At 39.3% G+C, this 21,233-nt stretch overlaps 1 protein-coding gene across 2 annotated transcripts in view; it reads right to left on the bottom strand.

Annotated features, from left to right (window-relative positions):
• Positions 1–1,864: 1,864 nt before the first annotated feature.
• samd4a (sterile alpha motif domain containing 4A) overlaps positions 1,865–21,233 on the bottom strand; it is a 52,967-nt gene continuing 33,598 nt past the window's right edge. The window contains exons 4-13 of one of the 2 annotated variants that reach the window (XM_015373391.1): positions 16,653–16,940; positions 16,274–16,383; positions 15,041–15,127; positions 13,287–13,530; positions 13,114–13,199; positions 12,792–12,910; positions 12,469–12,670; positions 8,467–8,593; positions 5,588–5,671; positions 1,865–3,015 (exon numbers count right to left, since the gene is read on the bottom strand). In XM_015373391.1, coding sequence (XP_015228877.1) covers positions 2,987–3,015; positions 5,588–5,671; positions 8,467–8,593; positions 12,469–12,670; positions 12,792–12,910; positions 13,114–13,199; positions 13,287–13,530; positions 15,041–15,127; positions 16,274–16,383; positions 16,653–16,940 — 1,376 coding nt within the window. In that variant the 3' untranslated portion in view covers positions 1,865–2,986. The remainder of the gene's footprint in view (positions 3,016–5,587; positions 5,672–8,466; positions 8,594–12,468; positions 12,671–12,791; positions 12,911–13,113; positions 13,200–13,286; positions 13,531–15,040; positions 15,128–16,273; positions 16,384–16,652; positions 16,941–21,233) is intronic. The other variant, XM_015373392.1, reaches the window with a different exon arrangement.

Genomic DNA, 21,233 nt, shown 5'->3' with positions numbered 1-21,233 from the left:
ACTGGAGTATTAGTCGGGTTTCTCTGGATCTGAAGGAACTTTCTGCACATTTTCACCCCTTTAATACAAGAAACATGCCAAGCTGTAACACCGTTAAAGCGTTTAAGTTTTAGAGCACAACCGTTAAGATAAAGGGCCAGGATTGTTGCTACAGCTTTTAGCCACCCAGACAACAAATCATTTTATAATGGTGCAACATTGCATCAAAAACAAATAGGAAAAGATTTGAAGACTATCGCCCCTGCAGGCAGATACTAAACATCCCTGCTGAAAATGAAGCAGCACTCCATCCTATTTCATACACTGTTCAGGCACAAGCTGCACTTTCTGTAAATACCATATGCCACATTCCATGTAGGTATTTGTTCTTCTCTGCTGATGTTTGTTTCCTTTGTTTTGCAGTGTTTTTAATTCCTCTGTGTGATATATATGCTTTATATATAGTGGGATGACAACAAACCTTTAACGACGATTGATTTTGATTGATTTCTGATAATCTATATATGTCAAAAAAACAAAAACAAACAGGTTTATACCTTGTAGTCAAGTCATTTGTGATATTTAAGGCAAACTGGGTATCTCTTTGCAATGAAATGTGGCTTTTTATTGGTTCCGTTTAAGTATTTTGGACAAAGACTAACTAAGTGAAGCTGCCTTCATCAGCAAAAATGTATCTTAAAGGACCATGCAGGAACATGTGTTCCCTGCTAATTCATATACGAGTGGGAAAAGCAAACCTGGCATTAATATCTCCTCAGGTTACCCATTTCTGGCTACACTAAAATCACTATTTTGGACAAACTAATGATTTAAAGTGTTCCAGCTCCATTAAGGTTAGGCAGGTTTTACAATTGAAGGACCAGATAAAATTAGCTTCAAAACTAACACAAGATGGCAGCGGAAAACTTCCCTAAGAGCTGATGAAAATATTTTTATTGATGAATTTTAACTCATAATAGTATCTTTTTTTCCCATAGGAAGCTGGTTAATCAATTATTTAACTTTGACACACAGTGATTTGGGCTGTTTCTAAATCAGAATAATGGTCTCTCCCCAGACGTCTTCCCAATCAGTGCCCAAAGTCCAGCATCAGGATTCCTTAACTAATATAAAATGTGTCCAAGATGATCCATCACAAACTGCTTCCCATGCTTTCACACCTCAATCTAGCAACATCCAGGTCCAATTGGATCACCCAGGACAAAGTTTGCGGCCATTTTTTAGAGCACTGGTTTGTTTCTGGGTTTTCTTTTGACACATTGATCCATGCGACTCGTAAAAAAAGCCTGAATACTGATGATGATACGTAAAAAGTATTTTTATCTCGAGACTTCAAGTTTAGGCAAAGAGAAATCCTTTATGGCTAATGAAAACTCCTAAACAGCCCAGTTGCTTTAACATAGGAACATTTGGACTTAAGTGTTTAACATTATTAAGTGCAGGAAACAAAATAAATGCAACTAAATTACATCAAAACAAAAAAACCCCTAATTATTAAGAAACTAAAGAAATTGATTAGGGCATGGGTACCTTACCAGCAACCTAACCAGCTTATTTGAACATAGCCTTAAAGTATCTGTTTTCCAGATGGAAGCACATAGGGATGAACGTTAATATGAAACAACCAGAAAATTCGATTAAAGAATAATAATGAAGAAAATATTTCCTATTAAGGCCTCTGTTGATTAATTCATCAAAGATACAGGCACACCCACAATCCTTTCCTTCTAAACATGCCAGCAGTATCTACCCTGCAGTGACTGCGTCTGACCAGCAGGTGGAGGTAGGCACTCAGACAATCTCTGGGAGAACTACCCTTCATAGATTGACAGGTTGCTCTTTCTATTAAGTTTTCACCTTTTTCCTTCACTCAAATATTCATTTGTCACATGCAGCTCAAAGAAATCACCCTGTTTTAGAGAACCCAACATCCCAACATGCCTGGATCGTTTCCCCAGTTAGAAATACATCGACATTCCCTTTCCCTGTTTAGATTTTCCTGTAAAGATTTAGTTCAGAGAACAAGTTTTGAGTGAAAACAACTTATCCACTTCCTCCTACCCTCACTCACACGATATCATCCCCATCCGTCATCTTCAGAGGTCCGGCCTCTTAAAACATCCGCTTCCCCTCTTAGCATCACTTCAGCTCATTTCTTTCCTCTACCACATTCTACGTCCTTCTCCGAACCACCTTCCTCCATGTCTGCTCCAGTTCCTCCCATCATTCTCTTAGCTAAAAGATCAGCACTAGTCAGCATTTTTTTTCTTATATTAAGAAGCTAAGATAAAGAACAAGGACATTCATTGAAAACTAGTTTGATGGCTGCTTGTGGGATGTAAAGCTTTCCATACGTAACTACCTTATATGAATACATGTCTCTGTACCCTCTGACAGTAGCATCTTCATGTAAACAATACAGACACGTCATGTGGATACATGTTATCAGCTGAATACTTGGAGAGATGTGATGCTCACTTCTACAAACATCTGCTCAGAATGTTCAGATCTCTCTGAAATGAGTCCAAGAATCGCCAAACGTCCCGCTGCATCCTCGCTGCTCTGCTCGTCTTACTCTGAGGTAACGTTAATGAAGCCAAAGACACCATGTTGATCTGGTCGTTGCGCCAGATGATGTCCTACTGAGACCTGATCCACAGGCCATCGTCTCCCTTCCACAAGCCTCCACAGGTGTGTGGAGCCGGGGGGGGGCTATGCTCATGCTCTGTCCAACGTTTGTTTTAATACTTTCTCCAACTGCAGATTCAGGTGACCAAGCATGCTGGCAGAGCAGGAAGGTAGTTTCTTTTATTCCGACCCGAAGGATGATGGGTTGTGTCAGCCGTTTGCAATCAGCCTGTGTGCGTCTCTTAGGTCCTGCCTGCTCCGTTGGTTGAGCTCTACCATCAGCTACAAGGAGGGGGGGAGGGGGAGGACCAGTGACCTTCAGGTGGCTTATAGGAGAACCCGTTCCATCCTGATGATCTCATATTGTTGATGTGCGATCAGCGCCATCTAAGAGGAGAGAGGACATCAGGATTTCACTTCTTAATCTACATCACAGCACAGATTCAAAGATCAGGAGGAAGTATAGCAGCTTCAGACTCTGGGAACTAACCTTTTCTCTGTATCACCCAGGGCATGCTGGGACAGGCTACAGCTGGGGCAATGAATGAGTGAGACACCCAAGCAGCACAGCTAATCAGATCCACCCAGTGTGATCACTAGTTTTAATAGAACCATATCCTGATTGGATTTTAACACTAGGACTCCCAGAATTCTGATCCTACTAGAACTCCCACTGGCCGTCATTTTGATGGGTGACATTTTTCTCAATGGAATGCATGAGTAGTGATGATGGTATCAACTGAAATGGTTCTAGTGTGCGATATAAACTCACTGTGGATATGTAGACCTTAAAACAAATATATATTTTTCAAAGGCTTCATTGTATGCTGTTATTATTTGTGGTCTAAATTTGTATTAAAAATAAATCCATAGAGTAAGACTGTTTCACTACACAGGTTTGAAATTTGAAATTAAAATTTTGTTTACAGAAATTGATTGATTCCCCCCAAATATTTCCTGCAGAACATCTTTTCACATTTATGACAAATGTAATATGAGTGTTTTTTTTGTGCAGCGCTGAAGCCCCTGGTGCTGTTTTCTGTGCCTCGCCAAAGCTGCTCTACAGCGGCGGAGGGGCTGGAAACCTGCGGTTTGCCCGCAACTGTTTTACCAGTTCAAGGATAAAATCTTTGCGTAAAAAAGTGACATTCAAACAGCTCCTGAACAAAACCAACACGTTTATAGCTGATATTTCCAGGAGATCATAAATTACAGCCACAGGCCACCTTCCCATCGGAGCTTTCAGAGAATCCTTTCTAATCATCTGATCCAACACATCCACCCCGACCTGTGTGTGATTATAGTAGACTGCGGGCTCTGGTTTGACTTTTGGGTGGATGTGGACCGGCTGATGTGGACCGGCTGATGTGTGGGCAGTGCTTGAACAAAAGTTTCACTATTGTCTGATGGCTCACTGATACGTCTGCGTTTTCCCGGGGGTGGGTGATCATCCTTAGACTTGCTGTGAGAATCTGAGTCACTTCCTACCCAGTCCTCCTCATCGGTCCCCCCCCACCGCCCGAATCGCTATCATCAATATTTTGAAGCATTTCTAAAGCCTGTTTCGCAGTTAGATTTCTTCTGAAAGCCGCTTTCTCCGTGTTAGCCAAAATATTCCAGGTAGAAAGTTGGTTGCTAGGCAACGGTACCGAATGTCAATCAACCGCGGGAAGAATTTACAATGCAACTAATAGAGCCGTCAAAATGACGGCTGTGGGAGATCGAGGTAAAATTAACCATATTTATTTTTAACGTTTTAATTTTATTAGGAAAACTACAAGAACATCAAGGAAATATAAAAACAGAAAAAGTCAGTTGAAATGAGCAACATAAGATGAATTTTAAATATAGTTCTTTCCCTTTAAAATCTCAGAACCGTCAACATCACGGCCTTGGGAGTTCTGGTGTTAAAGCACATTTGGCTACAGATCCCTCTGCACCAGAGGGGCCGATAAGCAGAGATCATACCATGAATAAAAAACAAGCTTTGGTTTAAAAACAGTCAGCTGGTCACTATTCTTACACAAGATTAGTAAGGTTAATATTTGAAAAAAAAAAAAAAAAAAAAAAATCAAGATTTTAATCAAGAAACATCCTCACTGCAAGAAAACTGAGTTTTTAAGGTAATTTTTTTTTTAATTTTTACTTCAAATATAAATTTCATCTTCTTTTCATGACAGTTTGGTTACGGTCAATATGTACTGTATGCATCTAGGAAAATAAAGTAAGCATTGCTATCAGACTAGGGCTGTATTTAAAAGGTACCAAGAGATTCCAACCTTGTTTTGTTGGGAGGAGAATTTGTCATTACCTCTAGAAAAAAAACATAATTTTTCTGAACTCATTTAGTGATAACAGGTCAACTAGGTCCATAATTTAAATAAAACAAGATTTGGAGCTCACCTTGTCATCCAATTATCTTAATTTAAGATAAAAAAAAACAAACAAACAAAAAACAGTTCGATTTGCTGTGACAGTAGTTTAATGAAATGAGCATCTTCAGATGGAACCAAAACACTGACACAGTACTGCTGTTTAAAGCCTTTCTATAATCAGAGAAAATCCGATTATAGAACATTGAAGCCTAGAAATGCAGCTGTTCTTCCATATTGTATTTTAACTTTCTTCTATTGTTGCCATTATTGTTATTCATTATCTAATTTGGATAAGGTAAAATGTGTCGACGGCCTGTAGATTCACTGATCTGGTAAACAGCAAGGGGCCTAAACAGTCCTGCTGAGAACGACGCATCTGTGAAAATACTGATAGGGCTATTTGGAGAAAAACAGTCTGACAGCTGCTGCCTCTCATGGAGGACATTTTTATTCCAACAAAATAAAACCACCCTTATGATACAGACACTGTGTGTTTCATGTAGTTGGAAGTGTTTTACAAAGCAGTGGGAGTTTTATGAACTGGTCTGTTCTCCCCACATTAGAAATAAAACCAAAAGCCGTACCTCCTAAAGCGTGCTCCGTCATACTCAAACACAAGGACTCCAGACGATTGTTTATGTCCGGCTCCGTCACTGGAAACTGATGATCTGGGAAATGAACAAAATGTAGAGTTTAATTTGGGGAAAAAAAAACTTCTTTAAATTCTCCAACGTGATAAAATATATAATCATTACAATGTCAGTCCTTATCACAATGAGTTTAAATAATTATTTTTATTATCAACAAAATTATTAACTAGTGTAATTCTTATCAATCTTATTGTACTTATTTTCATTTCATCATTATTAATAGCATGGTAATGAATAACATCCTCAACATCATCATTTTAGTCATTATTAATACTTATTTTATTAATATCTATCATCCTCCACCCAATGATTGTTCTTATAGTTCTTAAACATTATTAAGGCTGCAGCTAACTATTATTTTGCAAATCAATTAATCTGTCAATAATTTAATCAAGTAATCAATAATAATTGAAAATCCTTTTTATGAAATTAAGCCAGGTGAAACTAAAACTTGAAGAGTTATAGACAGAGCATACTGACAGACAAAAACATTTGTTTTTATCTTAAATGCAAAATATTAAAAAATATATATATATATTTTTTTACAATTTTGGTATAATTGCTGCTCAAGGTGGGTCGCTCTGTCAGCTGAAACCCGGTTTTAGAATATCTATACTCTAGTTAACGATTAATCAATTACTAAATCAGTTGATTTTTTAAATTAATCATGATTAATCTCAAGGTTCTGGGCTCGATTCCCAGCCTGGGGTATTTCTGCATGGAGTTTGCATGTTCTCCCTGAGCATGCGTGGGTTCTCTCCGGGTACTCCGGCTTCCTCCCACAGTCCAAAAACATGACTGTTAGGTTAATTGGCTTCTCTAAATTCTCCTTAGGTGTGAGTGTGAATGGTTGTTTGTCCTGTTTGTCTCTGTGTTGCCCTGCGATGGACTGGTGACCTGTCCAGGGTGGACCCCGCCTCTCGCCAGTAGACAGCTAGAGATAGACACCAGCAACCCTCGTGACCCCACTTGAGATTAAGCGTGTAAAGAAAATGGATGGATGTATGATTAATCTCATGAAATGTTTCAGCCCTAAACAGATTAGCCGTATTGTTGTCAACACTTTTGTTGTCGAATTATCACCATAATTTTTAAATTCAAATCCTTTTTCATGTTTAATAAAATTTAAAGGGGCCTTTTTCACTTATTTAAAAGGTGATTTTAGTCATTTTCACCATAAAAAGCCAAACATCTCATATTTAATAGCATCTTTTTTTTATGTAATTTAAAAGTTTAACTATTTTCTATATGTTTCACTGTTTAACAGTTAAGTAAATGTGATGTAGAAGCTTGACTAAGTTTATTTAAGTCAAAGACTTGGAGCTGCCTTGTTTTCTTTTTTTAAACCCACAGGTGCTAAAAGTCCATGACCGGGAGGACTGGGTGGAGACAGTTTGGTAGAGAGCTGCCTTCAGGCTGGAGTGCATAGAGATGAATGTAGGGTGTGTATTTAAGACTCAGCGCAGCCTAGCAACCTCTAAGACATCTAGTCTTGAAGCGAGACTTCGACACAAACTGGATAGTGAAAAATCTCCTGTGGCTAGGAGCACAAAACCTGTGTAAAGGTCCATGCAGGACTATTTATAGCCTCCAAATCCCACCATCATCCCTCTGCCAACCCCTAAACACAAAGACACACTATGAACACAAAAAGACAAGTACACACACTCATGCTTCTGCCTGCATTCTCTAATTTTATGAGTGTATATGTTCTTTATATATCTGTTGGTAGGGAGATGGGAAGATCTGGAATAAAAACAGATGAGGGGGCAGGGGGACGTCTAGCTTTTCACGTCTACTCTGGCTCCGACCCAACTACAGCCAGCCTCGGCGAATACTGTTGTGTGTGCATGACTCTGCAGAGTCGACAAATAAAGGGCAGCAGGGGGGGGGAGGGATGCTAGTAACAGAGGAATGGGAGAAAGAGAGAAGCAAGAGAAACAGTGAGAAAGAAAGTGAGTCAGGAAGAGCGTGAAGGGAAGGAAAGCCAGGCCAGGGAGCCCCATCCTTGTTGCACAAAGGGCCTCATTGTGAGGCTCCTCACTCTTTCCTCCCCTCCCTGCCTCCATCTCTTCCTCTCTCACATATATCCTCTACTCACTCTCCAGCTTACTTCCCTACTCTCTGCTGCTTTTCTTTTAATAAATCCATTTTGTCCTGGTTCTAAAAGGAGGACATTTCTGGCAAATCAGAGGGAGGCCGACTGCTCTAAAACCGTCTTCAGTTCCTGTGGGAAGGAGGTTACTGCAGGTCACTCTGTCTGGCACTTATACTTAATGCGACCTGTGGAAAATGACCGGCAGAGGACTTCTCAGTCATCCTGGTCATGGCAACCAAAAAAACAGCCTAAATTGGAAGACGGACAACGACACACAGCAACCCAGGACTAACCACCTTCCTTTTTACAACTTTCTCCATACTTTGATGAAGGTTTTCATTCATATGATTCCTTGATTTGCTTAGATTAGGGAACTGAAAGACATCCTCAGTTGTGATGAAACATTTGCAGAAAAATAGGACTCTTTAAAGTGCAAAAGTAGTTTCCTCAATGTTATGGATTTGATTCTGTGTTTGTCCAGATGGTGAAGTATATGAATGGTTAGAAAAGATTGTTTTCACAATAAAAGCAAAGTAACATAAAAATAACTTAAAAATGAAGAAGGCACAACAACACCTCCTAAAACACCTTTGGTAAAACAATGTAAGAACGACCGCATTGCTGAATAAATGAACCCGAAGCAAGTAAAAGGGTTCCCTCATTCGTTCATCATTCAACTTTGTTTTACTCCATCAGTCTTGTTGAAGTTTCTCACCGGCTTGTTGGAACGTAACCATGGTTGGTGGCGTGGTGTGGACCGGCAGGGAACGCGTCCTCTGTACAGAGCTGTGGCTCCTACTGGGCATGCTGTTACTTCCTCCAGGGTTGGCGAACCATGGACCCTAAGGGGGGGAAAAAAATCCAAACCTTTAATTATTAAACTGTTCAGTTCTGGTGATTGATAAAGTTCTAAAAATTTTAGACTCAGTTTAACATGCCTCCCTACGATTTATCACACATTGTAAGCCTCGCACACACCACTGTGAATTTTACATACGGTACATGTGGGCTGGCCAGCATTAGAGACTCGTAGACTCACTCACTGGTATATGATCATTTATAAGGGTATTCTGCGTCTGCTCCCCTCATACCTCTGTGACTACATTCAACCAAGAGTGGCTGGACTGTATTCTCTACGTTCTCAAGTCTTTGCTTCTGTCTGTACCTAGTGTCCGCACTGAAGCTGGAAAGACAGCTTTTCAGTACTCTGCCCCCACAGCATGGAACAATCTTCAGAAAGACTGGAAGTTGAAGGATTTGATTCCAATCGGACATTTTAAACAATTGCTCAAAGGTTTGGAAATGAGATCTATGGTTTGTAACTGTTTGATGAATTTCTAATTATAGATAGATGTAATTGTAAACTGTAATGTAATCTTTTGCCGCTGTCTTGGCCAGGACTCCCTTGAAAAAGAGATTGTTAATCTCAATGGGACTTTTCCTGGTTAAATAAAGGAATAAATAAATAAAAAAAAACACAGAATAATCTTTCATATCACAGCATTCTTTTTATTGACTGCGCCGGCTCCCTATGTGTCAAAGAATAGATATTAACATTTTGTTAACTGCCTGAAAGGCACCAAATGGTCTCTGACAGACATGTAATGCAGATCCTTAAGGTCATAATAGATTTGCTACTAGCACACCTCTGGAGCCCCTGTAAACCTGACATGTGACCAACCTGTTGACTCTTAAAAAAAACTTGATAGATTTCCATAGTTTTCTCTACCTTTCAAATGTATCTTGTTTTGTTATGTTTGTTTTATAATGAGATATTACAGTTTATTTCATGTTTATGTTATGTGAACGGAGAATTTAAATTGTGACATACAAATACATTTGCCTTAGCTTAAAAAGTAATGTCAAAGTTAAGAAATATCGAAAATAAAAAAAAATAAAAAACTGTCTTATTTAACAAGGAGGAGATCAGTGGTTTTCATTCACGCAGCATTTATTGATCCTTGCAATGGAGAACAGATGCAGTCTTGATGTTCTGTCTTTTCTGGTCAGACAAAGGATTTCATTAACTGCTTAACACTGGGGTTTCACATACAACATTAAGTTACAGAGAGTTTTCCACAAACAGAAGGATGTTCAACAACCTTGAACCCACTTTGAACCCTTTCCGAAACTAGAAAACAGCATCTCATTTGTGATAAAGATAGGCCTCTTACCCTTACCTGTCTAGCAGGTGTGCATCATGAGTGAATCTTTTTTAATAAGAGGAAAAAATGAACTGGCATTCAGAATTTGATATGTAGGAAAAGAGAATAGATGGAACACTTATTTTTCCCACAATAAAGCCTAGAAAAATATGTGACACTATTTCAGATGAAATGACTGCAGTTTTTTTTATGTGACATATAATTGGCTTTTTATGCTCTGAAAGGCTCTGTTCAACTTAAAATTGCAACGTTTAAAAACATTTTATGATGATAGATCATAAAACAGTCACATGTGAAATGTTATGATCCTAAACTAAGCGAAGCTCCAGTAAGAACAATTATTGTAATAGTTCCAGACCTTAAAAGAAAAAATGTATTTATTTTTATATTTGGAAATCCGCCATTTTCCCACTTATCAGTGCAGCTGGGGATCTGTGATGCTGTGGGGCCTTTTCTCTTTAAAAGCACTAGGAACCTTGTTAGTCTGCCTAAAAACACGTCATCATTTGGTGTTGTAGCAGGACAATGATTAAAAACACAAGAAAGAATCTTTCTATGTCCATTTCAGTCCCCAAATTAAATCCTACAGAAATCCCCAATAAAAATGTACTTTTTGGTACAAGTAAAGGAAAACCAACATAAATGTTTAAGCAGCGTTAGGCATATACTGCCCATAATTCTTCCCCTTAATCAACTAGTCTTTTTAATGGCCCCAGCATTAAAACAGACACATTAACACAAAAAGTCATGTTTCCTTTATTTGTTTTACTACTTTTTTTTTTTTTAGCAAATCCCTACTAATGCAACAAATTCTTCAAATAGAAAGAAGCTCAAAGTATAAAAGCATAAAACATTGTATCCCCCCCACACTGCTTCCTCTTTTAGAGCTATGCTTAATGACAGGTCTCAGATGCTGCACACATGAATTCCTCAGCGTAACCTGCCCATTATCCCCTCCCTCACCGCACCCCATCCATCACCCCTCTCCCCCTCACGGCCCTGCAGCACCGTGGGCCAGCGAAAAACAGGAAATGCCTGTGCACTGTTCTCACTATATCTCTCCCTCTCTTTTCTCTCCATATACTCTACCTCTCTTTCCCTCTCTTATTGCTCCACCTCTTCCAACACCACAGCTAAATCTCCCAAACTATGACTCACAGTTTTCCTTGCCAGACGTCTTTTCTCCTTTTTCTTCCCTGCATAACCACTTTTAAAGACAAGGAGGAACTGAGGTATTTCCTCCCATTGTGGAAGAGAGTAGAAGAGTAGAAGGAGGGAGGAGGAAAAAAAAGGTTTGCTCTGAACTGGGTTGGTTCAATCCAAAGTAAGGCAGGACAGGCCAAAACCCCTCTGCAGCTCTGCCCGTTTCACCGCTGTTCAGTGACGCAGAGCCTCTGGTATGTGGAGTGACCTGCCTATGAGTTCCATTCACCTCACTTCATTCTCCTACACACAAACACTACTCATCTTCCTCATCCTGCATTTCTTCGTCATGGAAAACGATTAAAACAAAAATATTTCGGGGAGACGACGTGCTGAAAAGGAATATCAGAGCCCAGGTTGTTCTAACCATCCTGGAATGTATCACTACACAGCTCGGGAATGTTCCCCTTTAACGTCAAATACGCCTTCACAAAGGAAAAAGAGTGGATTATCAATTCAACTGCTGCTTCTGTAAAGTTACCTCATTAAGAAAGTCTTTTCCATGGACCTAATTGAATGAATTAAAAACAAAGTCAAAAGAAGCAAAAAATTATACTTTAAACAGAAACAGGACAATCATATTGGATTTCTGTTTTATATCAGCATGACTGACTTAACCATCAAGTGTCCACCTTATCTTAAATACTGTCCCAGGAGGAGATAAAACCATCTTCAGATCTATTTATTAGTCCTACACCTATTAAACCTACAGCTCTATCCGGCCTTTACTTTGAACTTTAAGATCAACTTTTACATTTTATTTCAGTCATAAATATTAATAAGGTCATTTTTGATGAGAATTTTAACAATCATGTTGGAACTGAAAGTAACACTGTGGTCTTTACTGCTCTCCTTGGTATCTAAAAACACTTCCTGTCCTCATATTTTTGATCTTGTGTGATATGTTGCATTGAATCTGAGAAAATAATAGTTTTCTTTGACCATGATAACCTTCAAGCTTAATGCAAAGACATCCCTTATGAGAAAATAATAGATACAGATATTTTTGTACATCAGTAGTATATTGACTATATAACTGGTTTATACTGGAATTAGTGGAATGAATCCTTCCTTATACGAATGATTTCTATATTGGATCCGTTTTCCTGCAAAGTGACTTGAGATTTATTTTATTCATAATTTGGAGGAATAAATAATACATTTTACTAAAAAGAATTCAATTAGTTTGTGTTTAAACCAAAAAAAAAAAAAAGTGATTATGATTAGTAATTAAAACTAAACTAAAGTTGCAATGGTCTACATAGACAGAGGTATTCCTGGTTGCAGGATTAGCAGAATACCCCCCATACATCATATTCTTGCTTCCTGTTCTCTCCTGTTTCACTTACATGTCTCCCCTGCTTGGGACCAGTTGGGGTGCTGCTGGAGCTGCGAGGCGTGGGTCCCAGCAAGCCTCCACTGCCCAGTAGACCAAGCCTGGCCCCAGGCAAACTCCTGGAAGGCATGTGGAACTGGTGGAGACTCCTCCTGGCTGACACGCTGCCTCCAACACAGCTTGCAGTAGGGAGAGAGTTTGACTGACCAAAACGACTGGTGGACATTAGACAAATTGGACAAAAGGGAGATACAGATGAAAAGAGAGCTATTGAAACTATTCAAAAATACATTTTCTCTCACAGATAACATGGTTTGCCAGTAAGTGCAAACCTACCTCCTCTGAGGTCGGTACCCTGCAATGTCAAGGAGTGTTTTCCGTGGAATGGACCGGAAAAGCCTCTGGACCTGTTGTTTCCAAGACAACAGCCTCTTCTTCTGTGTCTCTGTGAAGGACTGAAATGTGTACAGGTAGAGAAAAACACCAGTTATTAGTCAAGAAAAATGCAAATCATCACACAAAATTTAAACGATATTCTTAAAGTTTGAACCCCAGAGGTTCCGCCACACTTTGAGTGCTAATATACTGACAAAATATGGAAACTGTTCTTTCATTTATCACTGCAAGACATCAATTTATTTTCCAGAACTTAACTTACCTCATGGATGAGACATTTATCAATCAGCTGCAGGTAGGAGCTGAAGTTATCTTCATCTGACCGTGATACAAGGAGCTGTGTACAAACTAAGCGTAACAAATAAATAAATAAATAAATAAGGCTTTATTGCCATGTGAAAAGCCTCAATAGGAATGTTGGTGAATGAAGCTCACCTTTGCCCATGACACGAGTGAACTGACCAGGTAGATCCCCCTCAGCGATGACACTAGCACCAGACTCGGCTTCACCTCCACCCCCTCCAGAGAGATTGGAGTCGGATGAACGCTTCGTCTCAGGATTCATAACGCTACGCTGCAAAGATGACTCTTCCCCTCCACTGAAGGCCTTAATAGGGGTTATGATCATCTGGTGGAGTTCCTGAAGAGGGGTGCGTAGATTTCCACCCTCTAAGACGTCCTGGAAGCAGTAAGTAAACATAGAAATACCAAGAATGTTTTATCAATTTTTAAGTTTTCTTTTACCAAGCCTATAGAGATATCGTTTTTTTAAACAATCTAACTGGGAGAAGCAATGATTGGTCTTAAGCAGTTTACCACTCCTATGGCGTTGAGATGTTCCTTAAGGCTCAAATTTTACTACCATTTCTTTTATTTTACGGCCTAAATCTAACAATGGTGAACTTGTATGTGGATGATGTGGATATGCTCTTCACTATTGGAGCTCCATACCCATAAGAACATACGGTCATGAGAAAATATCTTAAAATGTAGATACTGCATAACTTGAAGGTGACAAAGCTTCAGTGGATCTCATCCCTGCTTTTTGCAGATGATTTGGTCTGCTGGCTCCCTCCTGCAAAGATCTACAGCATTATATCTAGTCTTATTTCTTTGAATACATCCACAACATTCCTGCTATGACTATTGGTAGTAATAACAGAGGTTGGTAGCTATTAATGAATCTGGTTAGAATTCTAGAGAGAATTTTATAGAATTTCAAAGAATTTTAGCCAGACCATGGTCAAGTAAATACCTTACAATAGAGGACTTTTATTGACCAAGATATTAACAATAAAAAATATGTTCCTGAAAGCAGACCATAAAATGCTAAAATAAAAAACGTCAGTTCCTACACATGATGGAAAGCACTTACTTCTTCTATCACAAAAACACAAAATAAGATTAATTTCTATGAAGGTTTGTTTCATCTTGTAAAAAAAAAAGGGGGCATATTGTGAATTGTCTGAAAGAACATAGAAAAGACCAGGAATTCTGGAATAATGTTCTTTAACAAGGCAAGTCTAAACTAAATTATTTTTGCATCACAAGGCAACACATATTTGACTTAAAGATTTTGATAAATAAACCCTCAAAGTTTGGAAGATTAAAATTATGAGATCTACAATAATTCACATATATAAGGGGGCTTGAGAAAGAAGTTGGTGAACATTTGTGAAAAAATGTGGCAGGACCAAGCCGAATTTGGCCTCGTCACATGACAATGATCCGTAACATACCAGCAAACCCAGGGGCCATGATTTTAACAATTAAATGTCTTGACCCAAATAAAGCCCAGATCATTATAGATGTAAATGAAGGAAATCGCTCAAAACTTCTCAGCTGAAAGTGAAAAACAGGTCAAACTTGTCTTAAATCGATGTCAGACACTGGTCGACTGCAAAAGGAACTTCTCATCTAAATGGGGTAACACTTATATGCTGCTCAGTGTCATTGTCTTACTTTGAAGAGTTAGAAGGAAGGATGTAGGATGAGCCTAAACCTCTCCCTTCAGGATTAGGGGTTCTGTTGTTAACAATCTTAGAAATAATAACACCTACAGAGACTTTTTCATTTTCAAACACCACCAACAGGTGGTGTTTGAAAAAGGTTATCACCATACTTTTGAATTCAAAAGTTAAATCTACATGAGCAAATTTCTTGCATGAAAGGAAACATGATGTTCTGACCTTTTCCAGGCTGCGAAGGAGGTTCTGCCTCTCTTTGAGTTTCTGAATGCTGATTACAATCTTGTGTCGAGCTCCTTTGGTGACCTTCTGCAGCAAGAAACAGAATCACATTTTAAAATATGAAAAAAAAAAAAATAACATCATGAATTTTAAGATGTTTTAGTGTGGGTCTTCATTATATCACTCAGGAAGAACTGGCAGCACCTGGAGGAAGTGGACTGCTTCCTGGACAGCTGTTGCTGAATTAAATTTAGCTGCATCCAGCTTTTAATAATAGATTCCTCAATGCCTTCTTCCACAAGTAAAGCAGCTGTTATATTTGTTCTGCAGGACGTATTTCCAACATAAGTCACTTTTTAAGTCAGTAACAAGACAGCAAATACTAAGATACTTTTTAAATGTAGCTAGGGGACAGCTGGGAGAAATCACCTACATTTCTATATATGCAATGGAATCTAAATGAGCGATTTCTCTGTGACAGGCTTTGGTCATGATCAAAGCTGTAGATGAATAATTTGCATCAAAAGCCATGTTTTACAAATCACTTTCTTATTGGCACACCCAACACAGATTTTATTTAGGACAGCTTTCCCTGCAAACACCACGCAATGAACCCAACAAGCAGCTAAGGTGTCCTGATTCAATCGTTGTGTTCCAGCTGAAGAACAAAAAGTCCTACAAGTAGCAGCAAGGAAGTTTACAGGTATTGCTACCCACTGGAAGGAATTTTATTGCACACTTTACTGATGTTTACATAGACCATTCAGGTGTTAAGAGCTCTGCTGTTTGATAACCGTTTCAGAGCTAGATAAACTTTTGCAAACTTGTCAGGTGACCTGCTTTTCCCCAGACATAAACTCAGTTTTTTTTCTTTGATATTAAAGGCATAAACGATATGCATGATATGGTGTGCATGGATTAATGTTGAGGGAGTAGTTTAAATTATTTATAGTGCATCTTTACAAACTATACAATCTACTCTGGTGTTAACTGCAGGTTAACTATAGGTTTATAAAGCCATTTTATTAAGAGTCCAGAACCTGTTTGAATGTGAGGCACATCGGACATGTGTTCTTGCTAATAGTGTAACAAAGCATTGCCACTAATGGCATGTTTTAAAGTTTTGTTAAAAGGGAAAACTTCAATTGTTTCGGAACCCCTACACAATTACTCTGCAGTACAGTAGCCTGGTTTAAGCACTGCTGTCTCTCTGTACAGCAGAGGTTTACAAACCTGTGCTTCTAGTTGTTCCTCCGTTAGTGACATCATCTCGTCATAGGTTAATGTGGAGAAGAGCGCGGCGTACTTGTGGAGACGAAGACTCTTGAGCCAAGCAGGAACATCTGTGGAGAGACTGAAGATTTTATATCTGGACAAATCTTCCAATAATTTTTTTCATGCTACCAGAGACATTTTCCTAAACAGTGTCCTCGTTTAAGCTCAGGCTGAATTAGTCAAAAGGTTCAACTGATTTGTTGCTGATGAAGGCTGAGTGAGACCTTAACCCTTTATTTAGTCACAAGTGTCTTTACATGAGAGAAGCACCATGTCAGGATTTAGAAAATCTGACTTCAGACGGCAACCAACAGAATGAGTGGTCTGCCTCACTCACCCCTCATCCCGCTGCCGTCCTCATGGAACGAATTGCGATGAAGACTTGAACTGCCTCCTAAACCAGCATCTTCCAGATGTTCGCTGCCCCCACTGCCTGAGGAGGCAATGCTACTCTGAGGGGAGAGGGGAGCATGGTCGGGGGCAGGGCCTCTGCTAGTCCGAAGGTCCTCTTGGGACAGCCAGACGTGGCCCAGAGGCTGGTTGTTGGGGCCACTGATAGGAGGCGTAAGGGACACGGAGCGCTTTAGGGGACTGTGTTGCTGACTTCCTCCTCCACTTGTAAGAACTGCAGAAAAAAAGTAAACTAACATCACCTGGAAGTTTAAACTAGATAATAGCTTTTTAGTCCTTGATGGTCTGTTAGGGGTATTTGCTTGATAGGAAATTAATTTAGTTTCTTGAGAGCAAATATAAATATATATTCTCGTTTTTGATCATTGTCCTATCACCTTTGCACTAATTTGACACCAAGCATCATGTAGTTCACAAGCATCACTGCAACTGGATCAACAAAATGTCACCAAAATGTCTAACTGATTCAACTAGCAACTGTCTGACTTCTTGGAGCACTGAAGTTTATATCAAAGATGGTCTGTTAATTAAAAAGAAAGAGATAAAATGAGACAATAATTTATCCTGTCATTACACAGCAGAGTTTATTTTAGAATATGCACAATAGTTAGAACAGGAGCACAAGGGACAGTTTTTTTTTTTTTTTTTATAGTTTAGAACCCTGCACCCCTGTATTGATAGAAAAGGACAGCATACATAGCAAGATTTATTTAACTACAGACTTAATACCATCTAAAACTCCACATTTAATTTTTAAATCGTGGGAAAGAAACAGCTTTCCCAGACATGCCTCTAAACGCCAGTTTGCCTTTTGGTAAAGACTAGCTGTTTTTGTAGAGACCCAGTGATCCCTAGATATCACTCTTTGCTGCAGTTTGCCGACAGTGAGATGCTGTTTTAACCATCAACCCCTCTTTCTATGGTGGGAAGTTCTGAGTCCTTAAATGTCTTTTAAAATGGGGACAGTAGGGGGATGGAAGCATGGTGGTTAAAACAGGCTACTTGCGTTCTGGGAAGGCTGCAAGGTCCCGCCACCCTGACTCTCTGTGCAAAACCAAAAAGCAGAGGATTCTCCATGGGCTTTGTAGAGTGGCAGCACACAGGTCCCTAAAAGATGGATTCTTTCAACCTTGGCTGCTTTTCTTCACTTTCACTTGAAGTTCCTGACCATTTTCAAAAGTTTTTTTGTTCCCTAAGCCACTTTAATATGACCCATGAATTTCATAAAACACTCAACCCAAGGGACAAACTTAAACACATTAAAGTAAGTGTGTCCTTTTAGGTGCTCATAAATAGAGGTCACCACAGAAAGCCATTATGACTTCCTAACTGACAGGACAGAGATAGATGCCCTTCTAGAAGCAACCAGGATTTGAACCCTGGTTGCCTCACATGACAGCCAGAGCCTTTAACCACTCAGATAAGCATTTTTGTTTTATTGGCCCAATGGCTTTATGTCCGTTATTAATATCCTAATAAATAATACTAAAACTTTTCCACATTAAATTTGTTTAATCTAAATATGATCTTTTAGCAAATGGCTACACACAAACCAATATGCGACAAAATGTTTCTTCTTCGTCTCAGAGCTGTTTGTGACCTTTCTTTCGTTCACTGATGTGCTCAGCGGCTCCTGAGGTATCTTGGTCCATCTTGTATTTTTCCCCAAAGACTCTTTGTTCCTCCCCCTGATTACTTTGAATTCTGCATGTCTGCATTGCATTTTACCCTCTAAAAACATTTAAAATTTTATTACATGTCTTTTTGGACAAAATTCCCATGTTCTGCTCTGTATTTTTAATGCTAAATGAATTACTAACGAGACTACAGGATGGATTGACAGGTAGTGTCAAGTCAGTTGGTCCAACCATTGCAGTCAGTGTTCCTGGACTTGCTCTTAGACGCTTGGCAGGCGCTGGCTTTGTTCTCATACCGTGTGTTTTGTATTTTAGACAGATTTTTGGATTCTAATGTAATAGAACCCCACATCTATAAACTGTCATGCGCACCTGATTTCTTTCTAAACTCTCCTTTCTCATACCCATAATCTGAATCTATGATCGGAATCTAATTTATTTCATAAAGTTACAAAACATATGCCTCAATAAGGTGATATCCAAGGAGAGGTTTGCTAAAAATGAGGTGAATGGTGGACAGAGGGATAAACACTCTCCCAGGTCTTTGTGTAGCTTCTGATAGAAATTTCCCAGCATTTAAAAACTTTTTTAAATAACATTCATCAGTTAATAACTGTACACTTTAGTGCTTGATCATTATTGTTTACCCCATATAGATCTATTTAAAAAATTACTTTAAAATTAGACACCTTTACAGAATGGACCTTTCAATAAATCCAATTCAAGATTTCATAAAAAGAAAGTATTTTATCTCAGGATGGTCTGGTGGATGAAAATTAGGTGTAAAAAAAAGTCTGAGAATATAAATGAAAACACAAATGATTTAGATAGAAGGATAGTGTCATGAACAGCGACAGACTTCATGCTTTCCTGCGAAAATAAAACAATAAAAGACATCCCAACAACCTGGAGACAGCTTGAGGGTGTAAACAGGATAAAAAAGGTGTCGGGCCAAAGAGCTTTTTGTGTCGCCTCTCTGGCGGGGTTGGCTGCCACCAATACTCCTGTCTGCTCCTAGTCCTATATGTGGTCCTCTCTATCTATAGGACTTCATGAAGACTGTTTAAAATAGATGCCCAGCTAACATTTCAAGTTCCAGTCCCTAAATATTAGCCATTTTCTCTAAATACAGTCCGCCACAAAGGCTGCCTTACAAGGGAATGGATGGTTGGTATGTGCTCTGTGGCTCGGACTAAAGCTGGGGTGGTCATCTAGATGTTCCATCAGTAACGGATGGGTTGATGTGCTCCGACAATTACATTCCTGAAGTCATCACACTGACCAGAAACACACAAAGCTGAGGGACTGATCAGTGGAACTACAAACTCATAGTGTTACACAACAATAATAGCGACTAGACTGTAAACACCAGCCTTAGATCTAAATGATATAGATTTGATGCCAGAAACTCTGATAACGAGCTCCTTTCAGTGACACCTCCTCCCTCCAACCCCATCCAGGGTAACTCTAGTTTATCAGTTGTGAAATCCTGAGGTCTTTGTGTGGGTCTGAGGCTTCAAGCAGCCCAGAATACAAGAGTAAGTACATTTATTTATAAACCCCCTCAGCTGTTTCTTTCATCTTCCAGAAAAAGAAAAAAATATCCACAGAGCCCTCGCATTCGTGTCTGGAAATATCCTGCTCTGACCATAGTTATGCTGAATTTCAACAACCCTGCCCTCCCAGCGTGTTGTCTACATGTAGACTCTCTGTAGCTGCTGTGTGGGTTGTTGAGGGGAGCCACTGGTCTGAACAGTCCAGAGTGTGTTTCCTGTGCCGACTATTTAAGTTTGGTGTTTGATTAGGCTTTGGGAAGCTTCAAGCCTCTGGAAGTGACTGAGATTAAGCTTTAAAGGAATCCCAGCAACCTTAACGCCTTTTTGCAGCCATGGTAAAGATGCCTAAAAAGCCTTCAAATAAAATCAATCCAGTTGGAAGTGGAAAAATCTTACAAAAAAAAAAAAATCTGAAAAAAACAAACTACTTTGACTGCATGAACTAATCCCAGGATTTGCCAGCATATCAGTGTAAATCAGCAGCGAAACTTTCTCTCAGTTTTTGGGATAACATTTCGACACCGATCCAGGAGTCTTTGTCAGTTCTGTTGGTTGGCACAGAAATGACAAAGAATCTTTTTTTTGCTTTCTATTAGAAGCCACCAGATTTTTATTGAATAAATATATTTAGAATACAGATTCACAATACCTTGAATTATAACCTGAATATAAGTACATTTGAGAGAAAAACAGACCCACAGCATCACTGGGCCTCCCATGTGCTTAATGAGTATGAGCTCGTCATAAACACATCCATCCTTTGTTTTTCATCTAACTCACATTGAGGGACTCTAACAGGATGGTTTGGTCATATGAGACAAATACCCCATTTACACTAGCCTTATGAAACCATGCAGCGCATAGTACCCCAGATAACTGTTGAATATGAATGGAACTCAACTGAATTGGACCATGCCAGACACATTACATCTAGTACTAGTTCAACATTAGGGCTTGGCGCAGTTCAGCTGTGGCTCGGTTCTCTGATAACAAAGAGCGCATGAGCAGACCGCGTCATCTCCTATACACAGTTAGCTGACTCCTCACAGGTTTTCCGGCATGCCCAGCTTTGCAATTCACAGATCTCTTCACCTGTTTACAAAATGAACTTCTTCTAAACGGCATAATAGGATCTGCGGTGGGACCTGGGATGAAGCAGAGACCGAGGCTCTCACTGAAATTTGGACAGAGGGCGCCATCAAGGCACATAAGTTCCTAAATGTTATGGGCACTGGTATTTTTGTTTGCTTAATCCCGCCTTGAGAGGTGTAGTATCTTTGACCGCCGATAGGAGGCGAGGAACGGTGCTAGCGT

The sequence above is a fragment of the Cyprinodon variegatus genome, unplaced genomic scaffold, assembly GCF_000732505.1.
Source record: "Cyprinodon variegatus isolate N-32 unplaced genomic scaffold, C_variegatus-1.0 Scaffold86, whole genome shotgun sequence".
Taxonomy (NCBI): domain Eukaryota; kingdom Metazoa; phylum Chordata; class Actinopteri; order Cyprinodontiformes; family Cyprinodontidae; genus Cyprinodon; species Cyprinodon variegatus.
This window is presented reverse-complemented; position numbering and strand designations above follow the sequence as displayed.